Source organism: Amaranthus tricolor, chromosome 17, assembly GCF_026212465.1.
Source record: "Amaranthus tricolor cultivar Red isolate AtriRed21 chromosome 17, ASM2621246v1, whole genome shotgun sequence".
Classification (NCBI taxonomy): domain Eukaryota; kingdom Viridiplantae; phylum Streptophyta; class Magnoliopsida; order Caryophyllales; family Amaranthaceae; genus Amaranthus; species Amaranthus tricolor.
In genome coordinates, this window is record NC_080063.1 from 10,203,366 (window position 1) to 10,219,290 (window position 15,925).

General features: G+C 29.3%; 1 protein-coding gene and 1 long non-coding RNA gene across 2 annotated transcripts; both read left to right on the forward strand.

The window, feature by feature from the left end:
* The first annotated feature begins 1,941 nt into the window (after nucleotides 1–1,941).
* On the forward strand, nucleotides 1,942–5,416 carry LOC130803875 (uncharacterized). The gene is made up of 3 exons (XR_009039953.1): nucleotides 1,942–4,552; nucleotides 4,690–4,752; nucleotides 5,132–5,416. It is a non-coding gene; the product is annotated as an uncharacterized LOC130803875 (long non-coding RNA).
* A 4,775-nt stretch (nucleotides 5,417–10,191) lies between these two features.
* On the forward strand, nucleotides 10,192–11,575 carry LOC130803876 (probable sugar phosphate/phosphate translocator At1g12500). The gene has a single exon (XM_057668098.1). It carries the CDS (start codon nucleotides 10,362–10,364, stop codon nucleotides 11,424–11,426), a length of 1,065 nt encoding a protein of 354 aa, XP_057524081.1. The 5' UTR covers nucleotides 10,192–10,361; the 3' UTR covers nucleotides 11,427–11,575.
* Nucleotides 11,576–15,925: the final 4,350 nt, after the last annotated feature.

The window sequence follows — 15,925 nt, forward strand, 5'->3', positions numbered from 1 at the left end:
ACAGCACTGCCCTCCTCATACTTTGCGCTAAATGTTTTAGTATTGAATTTTTAGGTAGTAGAGAATCAAATCTGAGACCTTTTTGTTACGTTGGCTCTTGATACCGTGTTAAGGAACCAATTCAACCAAAAACTTAACTTGATAGTTAAGGCCCTAAGATGTGTTATATACTCTAATAATGAAATGAAATGCTTGATTTGTCTTTTTGAAATTGTAACAGTAAGAGTTAACACAAATATTAAGGATTAATTGGTAATTTTGAATTGTGTAAATGAGTATTAAGGAAAAATGCGTGTACGTACATATCCCATAATCAAATGTTGTAAAGTTAAAGAGACATCCCATAATCAAATGTAGTAAAGTTAAAGAGACGTATTAAAATTAAGGAAAAATTATAAGAAATAATATTACCTTTTGCTTATTTTTCTACAATAATACTAACTTTTGATTAATCATGAATAATATCAATTTAGAAGGGTGTTTCCTAAAATATTCCTAAGATGTTAAAAACAAACTATACAAGTTATACGACGAAAAAATTTTGGTATATTAGTTAATAAACTAAAGTTGGTATTATTCTAAGAAAAAAACCCTCAAGTTGGTGTTATTCATGGTTAATAAAAAATTAGTATTATTATTGGCAAAATCAAAGAAAGGTAATAATTTACATTAATTTTTCCTAAAATAAATTTTGTGGCAATTTCAAAGGGACAAAGTTGAAATAGAGTATTAACTTTTGTTTAATTTGAAATATGAATGGAAGAAAACTGAAGGCTGTGAAGAATCAGCTCGTGAAGCCAAGCGTGTTAAAAGATATATGGTGCCAACTTGACGGGAAGAGCTTTCATGGTCCAACTTCAACTAGGTTTTAGTGTAGAAGATTTCACGGGTTATGACAGTTTCCATCGGTATATGTTATATCTACAATGATGGCTTACAGTTAAAAGAGAATCGAATTTTATTTTAGTCGAAGAATATGTATTATTTTTCTAGAAAAAGACTGAGTTCGATTTTCATTTAATCTATATCTTACTTAGTTTATCCTGTAACCAAAAAACAGTTAATCTAATTGTAAGATATCGTTTCTCAATAAAATGATCTTAAAACAAAGTGTTCCGGTACGGTTCTTTTGCGGTTCGGGACCGGTTTGATTTCGGTTAACCCGTCCCACGGCCATCACTAAGTCGAGCCTTGATGAAGGCCAATTTTGATTGAGAAATAGTATATTATCCCTCCATGTCTTAATATTTGTCTTCACACCTCAATGCATATCTTGCACTATATTAATGTATTCTTGGAATTACCTTTCTTTATCATTGCTCACCAAAATTAGGGATGGGCAAGGGTCTAAGACTCTAGCCGGACCCTATTAGATCCTACCCTTTTTTAAGGGTAAGGGTCTATTTTTTTGGACCCTAAGGGTCCGAGTCCACGTCCGGGTCCAAAAAATATTATAAGGTTCCGGGTGCGGGTAGACCCTTGGACCCTTTTTATTTTTTATATTTTTAATTTTTTTGGCTTGTAGAATATAATTTGTAACATTTGAAAAAATAAATTAGGCTTAAGTATAAATCAATATTTAATCGAGCCTATTCCCATAATATTGTGTTTTTATAAAATAATTCTCACTTTACGTAATAGAGAAATATATTTCCCTTACTACCGTCCACGTAGGATAACATTTTTTTATTTAATTTTGTTCGTTAGCAAACCGCTATCTCAGATAACGGTTTTTATAGAAGAGAAAACCACTATCTGAGATAGCGGTTTGATTGTAAATAAGTGAAATTAAAAATTAAAAAAATAAACTACTTTGCTATCCATCAGATTAGAATCCGCGACCGGAAACAAGAAAAAGCAATTCCTACATCCTCACCACCAACTGCTCTCACACGCTATTAATGGGATACTGTCATGGCTTGTGTTTTTAAAAAAATCATTTGGCTCATATCATTTCATGGATGATGGAACTCATCATTTTTAGTTTTTCTCAAAATTATAATATGAATTAAACCGTCATCGCATATAGCAATTTGCTAGAAAAATAATACCAAACCATCATTTGAAATAGCAGTTTAATTTAAAAAAATACAAAAATATATATTTTATGTACCGTCCTATGTAGACGGTATCATGGGAAATAAGTTTTTCATGAATATAAAGTGGGAAATATGTTTTGAGAATTGCACTATTAAGGGCAAAGATTCTATTTAATCCCTCCTCATTTTATTTTATGTTTTTTTTCCATAATTTTTTTTTCTCATTTGCCAAAATGAAAATCAGAATTTTCATTAAATACTATTCATCATCTTCCCCAAATTTTTTTTCCCAAACCCTATTTCATTTTCAGAGCTCACTGATCAGATAAATCAATAACTAGATCTTCACTGCTTCATCTGTATTCTCAAAAGTCAGACAGCCACCAAGTCTCCTCTTCCTTCGCCTTTGTCATTAAGCAAAACTGAGAAGCAATTTTTCATGTACTCTATATCCCATCGCCAATTAGCATCAACAAAAACCCTGGTCCGTAGTATTTGATTCAAAGCATTTTCCATTGCCATTTTCCCATTCGTTTAACTGTTAATCGCCATTGTTTATGTACTTCACTCAAATCTTGGCCATTCTCATCGTGTTTTCCTTCTACATTTCGATTTCACCGGCATTTACTCTGTGACCGAAAGTGATTTTTCTTTTATTGTCTTTCTTTAATTTAGTTTGTAGAAGTGATTTTTTTCATTTTTTAATTCGTTTTGTAAGTTTTTTGATTTCGTTTTGATTTTGATTATCCCCTTATTTATTTTTGTAATTTTATCCCATTATTCCATTTTGTAACATCATTTTTTATTTCATTTTAAAATTTTTTGTTGAATCTCTTCATTTTTTGTATATTTTGTTGTCTGTTTTGATTATTTATTGTCAATAGTAGACCACATTGGATTTAGGAGATTTGTTTTTGGTCTCAATTCTTTTTTTAAGATGATATCTCGAGCAACCTTAAAGCGTGATATCATGAAAATGTACGATGAAGATAAGAAAGCACTCAAGGCGTTATTGGAGCATAATGAGAGTAAGGTGTCAATTACTATCGATATGCGGACAACCTCCAATCAAAAGAAAGGTTATATGGTTGTTACTTCTCATTTTATCAACCAACAATGGATCCTTAGAAATCGTACTTTAAGGTAATAAGTCAATTTCTAATTTGCAATTGATAATTTATTTACTATAATCTGAGATGTTATATGTTGTTTTATGAAATTCAGAAATATTGTTTGCTTATATATATGTTATATATAGGTTTTGTTATGTTTCATGTTCACATTCAAAAGAGTTTTAATGGATAGTTTGTCTCAATATTCTTTAGAGAACAAAATTTCTTCTATGGTTGTTGATAATTGCAGTACTAATGATGCTATGATGAGAATCTTATCGGATAAGTTTGAGAAAAGTTCACATCTATTGGGTGGAAAGTTTATGCATAATAGATATAGTGTTCATATTTTAAATCTTATTGTCCAAGATGGGTTAGATGTGATTAATTCTGCGATTGAGAAAGTTGAGACTGTGTTTCATTTTGGATGTTAAGACCAAAAAGAATTGAAAATTTTGAGGAGACATGTCGTTTTTTGAATTTAAGTACTAGTAAGAGGCTTATTCTTGATTGTAAGACTAGGTGGAACTCTACATTTTTAATGCTTCAAGCAGTTTTGCCTTTTAAGGATGTGTGCTTGAGGTTAAAACATTTGAATAAGAGAATGAAATTTGAGGTTCCTAGTGAAGAAGATTGGACTTCTGCTGATCCTGTGTGTGAGAAGTTGGATATTTTTTATGATACAACTTTTATATTTTTCGGAAGGAAATACACTACCATTAATTTGTTTTTTCGACGTATTTGTGAAATTAAAGTTGTTTTGAAGCAATGCTTAGAATGTGATGTCGAAGTTATTAAGTGTATGGCTCAAAAAATACAAGAAAAATTTGACAAGTATTGGGAAAACATTAATGGATTCTTAGCTGTTGTATCTGTTTTAGATCCAAGAAACAAAATGGATTGTATTAAGTTTTATTTTGACTTGTTTTATGATGGTGAAGCTAAGGTGCAAATTGAAAGAATTAGAAAGCTTCTTGATATGCTAGTTGATGAGTATCAAGAGAATAAGAATAAGGATTATGAATTACTTACTCAAATTTCCAAGAAATGGGTACCTGTGCAATCTTCTAAGAGTGGATGGGATTTATGGGCCAAAATAAAATTGCTAAGATTAGCACAAAAAAGTGGACCCAATCTTTGAAGTGGATCATTATTTAGCCCGTGAATCACTACCGGAAGATGAAGAGTTTGATGTTCTTAAATGGTGCAGTAAGAATGATAAGTATCCAATTTTCAGAAAGATTGCCAGGGACATTCTTGCTATACCCATATCAACTGTGGCTTCAAAAAGTGCTTTTAGTACGGGAGGAAGAGTAGTTAGTCCACACAGATGTAGACTACATTCCCATACTCTAGAAGCACTTATGTGTTTGCAAAATTGGATGACCAAAGACCTTAAAGGTAATACACCTTTTACTTTTTTTTTCCTCATTTTTTTTCTCAATAATTGCTAGTGTAGTTGTATAACATTTATTTTATTTCATGTTATTGAATCATTTTAGATCCTTGACATTTTTTTTGGTGGTTTTCATTTAAAGGTACATCAGAAAACGTTCATGGTTGTTCAACAATAAATGAAGATTTCAATGTTGAAGGCGATGGTGAAGTAGTTGATATCATAAATTTAGTATTTTATTTTTAACATAAACTTTATATATATATATATACATACATATATATATATATACATACATACATATATATATATACATACATACATATATATATATACATACATACATATATATATATATACATACATATATATATATATATACATACATACATATATATATATACATACATACATATATATATATATATACATACATATATATATATATATACATACATATATATATATATATATATATATACATATATATATATATATATACATATATATATATATATATATATATATATACTATTTTAATTTAAGTTTTTCATTTACATTCGCTTTCTTATAAATGTTTGTAGGATCTTGATGACGACCCTCATGATTAGAGGAAGGAGTGCAGCATTTAGAAAATGGATGATATGGGAGTTAGATTTGAATTTTACAAAGATTAATTGTGTATTTTAGATTTTAGTGTTTTCGTAATTTGAATTTTACAAAGATTAATTGTGTATTTTAGATTTTAGTGTTTTCGTAACTTGAATTTAAGTGTTTTAATGTTGTTTGTAATGTTTGAGTAATTTCTGCCATTGAAGTAAAAATATGTTATTCAAATTTGTTTTTAAGTTTGGTTTTGAAATCATTATTGATTTAGAAGGTTTTAAGTAATTCTCTACGGATTTTAGGAACCTAGACCCTAAGAGTCTAAATAAGGGTTCAGATTAGGGTCTATATTAGGATCTATTTTTTAGACCCTTTAATCTCACTCAAGAAAATAAACTTTTTAGAATATGGTTCTAGACCTTAAGGGTCCGGGTCTAGACCCTTAAGGTTTGGGTCAGGGTCTAAATTTTTAGACCCTTAATATCAGGGTCTAGGTTTGGAACCTACCATAAAATTAGGGTTTGGTTTCAGTTAGGGTCCAGACTCGACCCATACCCTTAAATGTCCATCCCTAACCAAAATACATATTTCTCTTGGTAACTGATCGTATGATTTTTCCAAGTCAATAAAAATCATGTACAAGCCTTTTTCTCTAGTACTACGGCTTAATTCCATTATTTATCACATACAATGAATAGCTTGCATTGTATTTGTATATATCTCTGGTAAATGTACAAATTGGTTCTTAGCAATGTTGTTACATCTTCTCATACGTATCTATATCACTCTTTTCCATAACTTCATCATATGAATTTTATTCCTCGATAGTTGGAGCACTCTTGGACATCTCCAATAACTAATGGTGTTCAAAACATACTCGACGACTCAATATTTACCTGATTTTGTAATCAAATTCGACTTTGACCCAACTTCAAAATAAATCTAAAATTATACAAAATAATACAGACATAATACTCATTTCTAAACAAATCCAAAACAACAACCTAAAATTAATTCGATAATCAAAATAAATAACTCTATCTATAACCCTTTAAAATCCCCAAATAGAGATTACTAAATTAGTCCATAGTCTTAGTTCTAAGTAGACCTGGGAAAAATTGATCCGACCCGAAAATTGATCCAAAACCCGCCCGAAAAAATTGGGTTGAAACCCGAAAATTTTGACCCGAACCCGAAAAATGACCGAACTCGAAGAACCCGTAAAAAAAGGGTCGGTCGGGTCCGGGTCGGGTCTGACCCGATGGGTTGATGCTTGTTAAAAAAACCTACGTTGGTCAATTTCGTTTCATCTTTACTTCTCTCATTCTCTGTCTCAGTTCATCTTCTTCTCTGTTAAAAAAACCAAACAAACCCTACTTCTCTACTAGCGTGCTGCTGCCGCCATTCATCTTCCTCAAGTTCTCACGCTCGATTTTGCTGCCGCCATTCATCTTCCTCAAGTTCTCACGCTCGATTTTGTTTCCGCCATTCATCTTCCTCAAGTTCTCACGCTCGATTTTGCTGCCGCCATTGTCGAATGTAAGTTCTGATTTGTTGTTGTTCCGCCATTGTTGATTCTTGTTAATTCTGATTTGTGATGCCAATTGAGGGTTGAATTGAAATATTTCGGAAGTTTTTGAATCAATTACAATTTGAAGTTTTTGAATTAGTCTTTTGTCTCAACATCAAGTATTACCAATTGGGTTTGCTGAAAAAGGTTGGGTTTATCCAAAAACTTTGATAGACATCTAATTTGACAGTTAATGATCTGAATTTTGCTGGGTTTCGTGCAATTTGATCTGGGTTTACTTCTCTGCGAAATTGGTGTTCTGTGTTAGTTAAATTCTTATTATTGGTTATGTTATTGGCGATCTTGGTTGATTGATTGATTTGTAGTACAAGTTAAGTAAGTTTGCTGCTTTAAAAATTTGTGTTGCTGTTGTGTAAAGTCTGGGTTTATAATGTATGGGTTTTTTTGTATGTTGTTTGTTTGTTGATAAGCATGTCAAAACAAAAACGAAGACCTCCAAAATCTCCATTTTCAATGCCAAATCTTCCAATAATTCAAGGATATACTCAACTCTCACCATCTTCATCCTCAACTCCATCTTCAACTCCAATTTTTTCACCGGAATTTTCAATCTCTTCTTCATGTAGTGCGAATTCATGTCCAAGTGTGGGTAAGTTATGAATAAATTTGTTTTTTTTTTATAAATTAGTTTAACTGAATGTTTTTTTATAAATTAGTCTAATGTTTAATTTTGCTAAGTCAGTCATTGAGTAATCAGCTTGATACAAACTTGTTTCTTTGTCTTTATGAGTAGAAGAGCAAGCAGCTACAAACAACATGAATGCGCCGTTGTCCGAATGTAAAAAAAGAAAATGGACTTCTCCTGTTTGGAAGGATTATGATTGTTTTGATGGTCACATGTTTGAGGACAATATTCCAAGAGCTCTTTGTAAATATTGCAAACAAGGTCCTATTCTTGCTCATTCTACTAATGGAACCACAAATTTTAAGCGTCATAGTGAGTCTTGCTTTGCACGAGCTACTTTTGAAATTAACAAACAAAAAAAGGGTAAGAAAGACAAGGGTGATCTAAAACATTTTGACCCTTCCATGTATAAGCAATTAGTGGCTAGGGCAATTATAAGACATGGTTATTCCTTTACATTTGCTGAAGATGCTGGAAATCGAGCTATACATAGCTTCTTAAATGAAGATTGTAAATTTATTTGTCGAAAAACCGCTAAGAAGTATTGCTTAGAAGTCCATAAAAATGAAAAACTTAAGTTGAAGAAACAAATGAGCATTGGGGTGTCTTCAAAATTTTGCTTAACTACTGATATGTGGCATTCGATTGTGGATGAGGGTTATCTTTCATTAACTGCACATTATATTGATGATGATTGGAAGTTACACAATAAGATTATTGCCTTTTGTCATGTCCCCCCTCCTCATAATGCCAACATAGTACATGAGAGGTTAATTGCAATTATAAAAGAATGGAAGCTTCAACAAAAGGTGTTCTCTATCACATTAGACAATGCTAAGTACAATGATAATATGCAAAAATTGCTTGCTCATAGTCTAAGTGTGTATAATCCATTGCTTGCTTATGGTGATTATTTTTATGTTCGTTGTGGTGCTCATATTTTGAACTTAATTGTTCAAGATGGTTTGAAGGTCATTGGAGATGAAATAAAAACAATAAAGACCTTGGTTAAGTATATAAATGGTTCTGAAGTACGAAAAGCAAAGTTGAGGGAGTGTGCAATTGGTATTGATGTTAGTATTTCTAAAAGGTTGTGGTTGGATTGTCCTATAAGATGGAATTCTACCTATAGGATGCTTGAAAGGGCATTGATTTATTGTCCTTGTTATGAAAACCTGAAAAGAATTGACAAAGACCTTCCTAATATTCCTACACATGATGATTGGTCAAAGGTTAAAAAAATTGTTGCACTTTTAAAACCTCTTGATGATATAACAAAACAGTTTTCGGGAAGAAATTATCCAACTGTCAACTTGTACTTTAAAAGTGTGTGGAGAATCGAATGTTTGTTGATACAATATGCTGATAGTGAAGATAAGTTTTTAAAAGATATGGCAAAGAATATGAAAAATAAATTTGATAAATATTGGGAAAATTATAGTGTTGTTCTTTCTTTTGCTGCCATGATGGATCCTCGTTATAAATTTCAATTGATCAAATATTGTTTTGAACACTTGGATCCTCAAAATGGGTCCTGGAAAGCCAACCAAGTCAAAGACAAACTCTATGATTTATTTGCGGAGTATGTAAGGAATGATACTCCCTGTGACCGTGAAGCTAGTAGTCATGTCGTGGATGATGATCTTCCTGTAAGTATTTTTTTTTTTGAAGTTTTTTATAATTGTATTGTTATTATTTTAACCTTCTAATTACTAGTACTTTAATAGGGATTTTCATCTTTTGCTGGAGGGACTAGTGCAAATTTGTCACAATTAGATGTTTATCTTGAGGAGTCTAGGCTTGATCATCATCTTGAACTAGATGTATTGCAATGGTGGAAAACAAATGAAACTCGACATGCACAGGTTGCGCATATGGCAAGGGATTTATTAGCCATTCCAATTACTACTGTTGCATCCGAGTCAGCTTTTAGCTTAGGAGGTAGAGTGCTTACTAAGTATAGAGCTTCTCTTCAACCGGATACTGCTGAGGCTTTAATTACTAGTCGTAGTTGGCTATTTGGTTATAAAGTAAAAGAAGGTAAATTTATCAATTATTTGAGTTTGGAATGCAAATAATATGATCTTCAATTTGTTAAACTAAAACTATAGTTTATTTTGTGAATTTGTTTTATGTTGATAGATCCACTTGAAAATGGATTAGAGGTTGATCTTCCACCAATGTGTAATGAAGAAGCTAACAAAGATTTAGAAGATGAAGATGAAGATGAAGATGAAGAAGATGAAGATGAAAAAGAAGATGAAGGCGAAGAAGAAAATCTAAATGAAGATGAAGTGTTTGAACAATTTGCTATTTAACATGTTCTTATTTATACTTTTAAATTGATTCATTTGGATATTTTTTTTTGTAGTATGATGCATTTTAGACATTTTAATGATTTTTTTTTATGTTGAATTAGTCGATTGGATATTCTGATGTTTTATGGTAACCCGTTGGATCAATCCGAACCGACCCGAAACCCGAAATGATCCGACCTGAAACTGACCCGATCCGAAACTGACCCGACCCGAAAATGACCCGATCGAAATTGATCCGACCCAAAACCCGACCGACCGACCGTTTTCCCAGGTCTAGTTCTAAGTATCAAATTTTGATAGAAATTCATGTAGTTATCACATTACACCCATCTAGAAAATAAATTAGTTTCTACTATTGTGAGACAAAGACTGATCAATCTTGAATTTTTAGATTTAGATCAAGACACACCAACACCTTCACTAACTCCTAACCCAATTAATTATCAATAAAAAATCTTTCACATTTACTAAAAAAACCCATAAATCTCCAATAAATAAATAAATAAATAAAATAACAAGGTACCCTTCACCTACAAGCCTCCCATAATCATAATCATTCCCATTCCCACCGACACCCATACTTTGCCCACTCATATTATCTTCTTCCTTTTTCAACCCAATCACTTCTCTCCACCTCACCTTTTCTTCTTCCTCAAACCTCAAATTCCTCTCCAATGGTGGTCGAACAATGGACTACCCGTCGTAACAGCAACCCTAAACTCGACAATTCCCCTGACCAAATCCTTCTTGAAATCCCCCAAACACCGCCTTCTGAATCTCGTAATAATAATTCCAACAATCTTGCCGTCGCTTCTTCTGCGTCGTTTGTTACGGTTATTATCGTCGCTTCTTGGTATTCTTCCAATATTGGTGTTCTTCTTTTGAACAAATACCTTCTCTCCATCTATGGCTATCGTTACCCAATTTTTCTTACTACCCTTCATATGATTTCTTGCTCTTTTTACTCTTCTTTTGCGATTCATTCTCTTCGATTGGTTCCTTCCCAATTCATCCAATCACGAAAACAACTTCTCAAGATCTTTTCCCTTTCTTTGATTTTCTGCTTTTCAGTTGTTTGTGGAAATGCGTCACTGAAATACATCCCCGTTTCATTCAATCAAGCAATAGGAGCAACAACCCCATTTTTCACAGCAATTTTTGCATTTATCATCACTTGTAAGAAAGAATCCCCAATTGTTTACTTCTCTTTACTTCCTGTTGTTCTGGGTATAGTCGTCGCATCGAATAGCGAGCCATTGTTTCATCTTTTTGGGTTCTTCTTATGTGTAGGATCTACAGCAGGTAGAGCATTAAAATCCGTAGTTCAAGGAATTTTATTAAGTTCAGAATCTGAGAAATTAAACTCCATGAATCTGCTTATGTACATGGCTCCCATGGCGGCCGGAATATTACTGCCATTTTCACTGTATTTTGAAGGTAATGTAGCAGGAATCACAATCAATAAAGCAAAGGAAGATTGGTTTGTTGTGTTTTTATTAATTGGGAATGCTACCGTGGCTTATTTGGTAAATTTGACGAACTTTTTAGTGACGAAACATACGAGTCCATTGACGCTCCAAGTGTTAGGGAATGCAAAGGCGGCGGTGGCGGCGATAGTGTCGGTATTGATATTTAAGAATCCGGTGACGGCAATGGGAATGGTTGGTTTTGGTATAACAGTAATGGGTGTTGTGCTTTACAGTCAAGCAAAAAGGAGATCTAAACTTACAGCTCATTGATTTTTTTTTCTTTTTCATTTTGTTATTCTTTTTGGTAAACAATATTGAATGATATACCCAAAAAATGGGAGAAGGAATTTATTCTTTGTTTTTGATTTAATTTGAATTATTATTATAAATATTACAGTAATTGTCTCATTTGTTTTTTATATTATTCATCGTATATATTAATATATATATATTATTCTTAATTTATAAATTTAAATATATTTAACTTTTTTAAAGAATAATACAAATATATATTAATATTATTAGATATGCTAAATACATGATTCTCCAAACTAAAAAATAATTAGTAATAATATTTTTAATTTTTTTATCGAGTACAACACTTTTTCCTTCCAATTAAATATGTAACATATTGCATTAGATGAACAAATTTACTATGATAAATTATAAATACATTACATAATATAGCTCTAACTTTAGGTAAAATTTAAATTCTAATCAGGTAAACAAAATTGTAAATTTAACATTCGATTACACTTGTCATTTTTCACATTTTTATTTGTTTGTTTGATACGATGTATGATTAGAATTAGAATTTTGCTTAATTTGTTTTAATATCAATTTTTTATTATATTTCGTCTCTTTTGTTTGCCACTTTAGTTATTTTCAATTGAGACAAATTTAAATTAGTTTTTGAGGAAATATGTTGATGATTAAATATATTAATGTGGAATTTTATATCCTTCGTGCCATTATATTTGTAACTGATAGTGATATTATACGTCATTTTCATTTGCAAGTATTTTAAAACGGAGGTAATGTCTTTTTCATCAAATAATTTTTATAATTTATTATGATGTGTATTTAGAGAAATTGATGATTAAAATTTGTTTATAATGCTGTGTATTTAGAGAAATTGATGATTAAAATTTGTTTATAATGCGTGCAAAAATTAAAATAAATGGACTATAGTTTTTTAATTATGAATAATTTGAGATATTGAGGATTAAAAATACAGTATGTAGAGTATAAAAAGTAAATGAGACAATTATTTTGAATAAAAAGGGTATATTGTGATTAATTTTAAAAAGTGATTTATTTAAGTCTCATTTTTATCACTATTAACATAATTAATAATCCTAGTATAGCAATGAAATTCCAAATTCTTGGCTTAAACAAGTCTCATTTGGAGTATAAGTTATATTATTAAGAGAAAATTATTTAAAACTACCTTTTCTATACCCTTCTTTGCAAAAAACTATCTTTTGTAAATTTTTTTGCAAAAAACTACCTTATTTAAAGTATTCTTTGCAAAAGACTACCTATTAACGGTTTCTTAGTGTTTGACCGTTGAAACTGACGTTGACCATCACGTGCAAGTCATGTGATGTATTAAAAAAATTTTTTTTTTAAAAAGTAACATTAATAATAATAATATAAATAATAAAAATAAATAATAATAATAATAATAATAATAATAATAATAATAATAATAATAATAATAATAATAATAATAATAATAATATAAGAATAAAAATAAAAGAAATAAAAAAAATAATAAAAATTATAATAAAAATAAAAATAAAAATAAAAATATTAATAATAATAATAATAATAATAATAATAATAATAATAATAATAATAATAATAATAATAATAACAACAACAACAACAACAATAATAATAATAATAATAATAATAATAATAATAATAATAATAATAATAATAATAATACTAATAAAAATCATAATAAAAAAAATAAAAATAAAAATAAAAATAAAAATAAAAAAATAATAATAAAAATAAAAATAAAATTAAAAAATAATAATAATAAAAAATTAATTAAAATAAAATAATAATGATAATAATCATGATAATAATAATAATAATAATAATAATAATAATAATAATAATAATAACAACAACAATAATAAGAATATTATTATTAGTATTATGATTATTATTATTATTATTATTATTATTATTATTATTATTATTATTATTATTATTATTATTATTATTATTATTATTATTATTTTTATTATTATTATTATTATTTATTATTATTATTATTATTATTATTATTATTATTATTATTATTATTATTATTTTTATTTATATTATTATTACTTTTATTAATATTATTATTATTTTTTTATTTTTCTTTTTATTTTTTATTTTTAATTTTTATTATTATTATTATTATTATTATTATTATTATTATTATTATTATTATTATTATTATTATTATTATTATTTATTATTATTATTTTTATTATTATTATTATTGTTACTTTTTAAAAAAAAAATTTTTTTTTAATACATCACGTGACTTGCACGTGATGGTCAACGTCAGTTTCAACGGTCAAACACTAAGAAACCGTTAATAGGTAGTCTTTTGCAAAGAATACTTTAAATAAGGTAGTTTTTTGCAAAAAAATTTACAAAAGGTAGTTTTTTGCAAAGAAGGGTATAGAAAAGGTAGTTTTAAATAATTTTCTCTATTATTAATAATATAGGAATCAAAAATATTGTGATTTTAAATACTTGCAATGTTGGATTAGTAAAATTCTTATAAAAATTGATCAAATAAGTCAAGTATTAAAATTTGGAGAAAGTAATAAATTAAAATTGTAATAGTAAGTAATACCAAAAGAAAAAAGGCTTTAAAATCTCTAGCATATATACTTGTACGCGTATTGACTAGTCTATCCCATTTGGACGGCTGCGATGAATAATTCCTAATCCATGATTATTGCTAGATCGAAAAAAATGGACGTAGGTTGAATGTACTCTTACAGAGACCTAAAGATATAACCGTTTAACTCAGTCTAATAACATTTAGTTATTATCATCATACAACCTGGTTACTTACATCCACTAATGATATAGGCGAGAAAGTAGAAAATTCAATGACATGACATTATAGGCAACGATAACCTTAAAGATAATTAACATTATAAATACTTAAAGTCACCTCAACAATCATGTACACAATTATACACATTAACATTAGCACATACATTATTCTTTGAGTGTTATATGGCTCTTCCTTAGAGCATTATTGTTCTTCATTTACTACAGTCTCACTCCATAAATAAATTCTAGTATTGTTCGCCCACTCGAAAAACCACAATGCACTTTAAATCGGAGTACTTATGTACCTTCTCAAATATTAATTATAACTTAAGCTTTGGAGTCGGTCCATGGAGGCACGTTCTAGACCCTTCTCATATTTGTGGATATATGCAGATTACTTATATGAGTTACACACTTCTACATTGGCTAAGGTAAATAATAAACCTTATACCAGCATTATCTTCATTATTTCAGTTTAAATCGATTTTATCTTAATTCTAATTGTGTCTATTCTCATATAGAAACAATACTCCTATGTTTTTTCATTTTCAATGAAATGATTTTGCTTTGTAAAAAAAAATTAAATTTTACACTTACATAATTAAAGAAGAGTTTTGTTTTCACTTAAATATGCTATGAACTCAAGTTGTAATTGATCCTGTTAAAGAAGAGTATTATTATTAAGGAACTAGCTCAACCAAAAGTTTAAGCTGATGGTTGAGGCCCAATAATATGTTATATACTCTAATACGCCCCCTCACGCGAGAGTCCATTGGACTAGAAATGTGGATGCGCATATACGCTAAGTATTCCACTTAAAATGAGAGGTGGTTGAGATTTGAACCCGTGACCTCTTGTCACGTTGACTTCTGATACCATGTTAAGGAACCATCACCAACCAGAAGTTTAAGCTAATGATTAAGGCCACAGAATATCTTATATACTCTAACAATTATTACTTGCTCATATACATTTATTCTTTAAATAAACTTTGTACTAAATACTAGTACTATTTTGAGTGTAAATTACTCCCTAGCTAGCTAATTATGAACTAATATTACCTTTTATTTGTATCAATCCCTTTAATTTTACAATATTTCGTGAATAAAAATGTTGGTAAATGACACCACCATTCCTTAATCATTGTAATTTGTATTACACCTTTTCTAGGCAAATTCATAGGAACATAAAGTATATTAGAACAATAGTATTTATGAAATTATAATGCAAAAGAAACATGTTTATAATAAATAATACAAATATAGCATTATTAGTAGATAATTAATTTTTATCCGGTATAAAAAATAAAATAAATTACTACTGAAAATTAATATTGTATATTAATAGAGACAAAAAAAATGCAAAGAACATATAATCATAAAATTTCTATTTTTATTTCAGTTTGTTCGCTTTTATTTTAATTAAAATTTTAAAAATTTTTGATCAAAGTGTGATCAATATATTAGAGTATTTGGTTAATTACTCCATAAAGTAGGTGCATAAGTACAATCTAATCCAAAACAAACTATTCCAAATTAAATAGAAAGAGTAGATAGGACTACCAAGCAAATTAAAGGGGAAAACATAATAAGGTGGTGGGTATATGGTTGAATGACTTGAATGGACGATGTTTATTGACTTTTGGGGGCCATTTGCCGCATGCTTGCTGGCTGCGTACAACTCTACAAACC

Excerpts from the sequence above, each read along its gene's own strand:
- LOC130803876 (XM_057668098.1), top strand. The coding sequence starts at position 10,362 with ATGGTGGTCGAACAATGGACTACCCGTCGTAACAGCAACCCTAAACTC.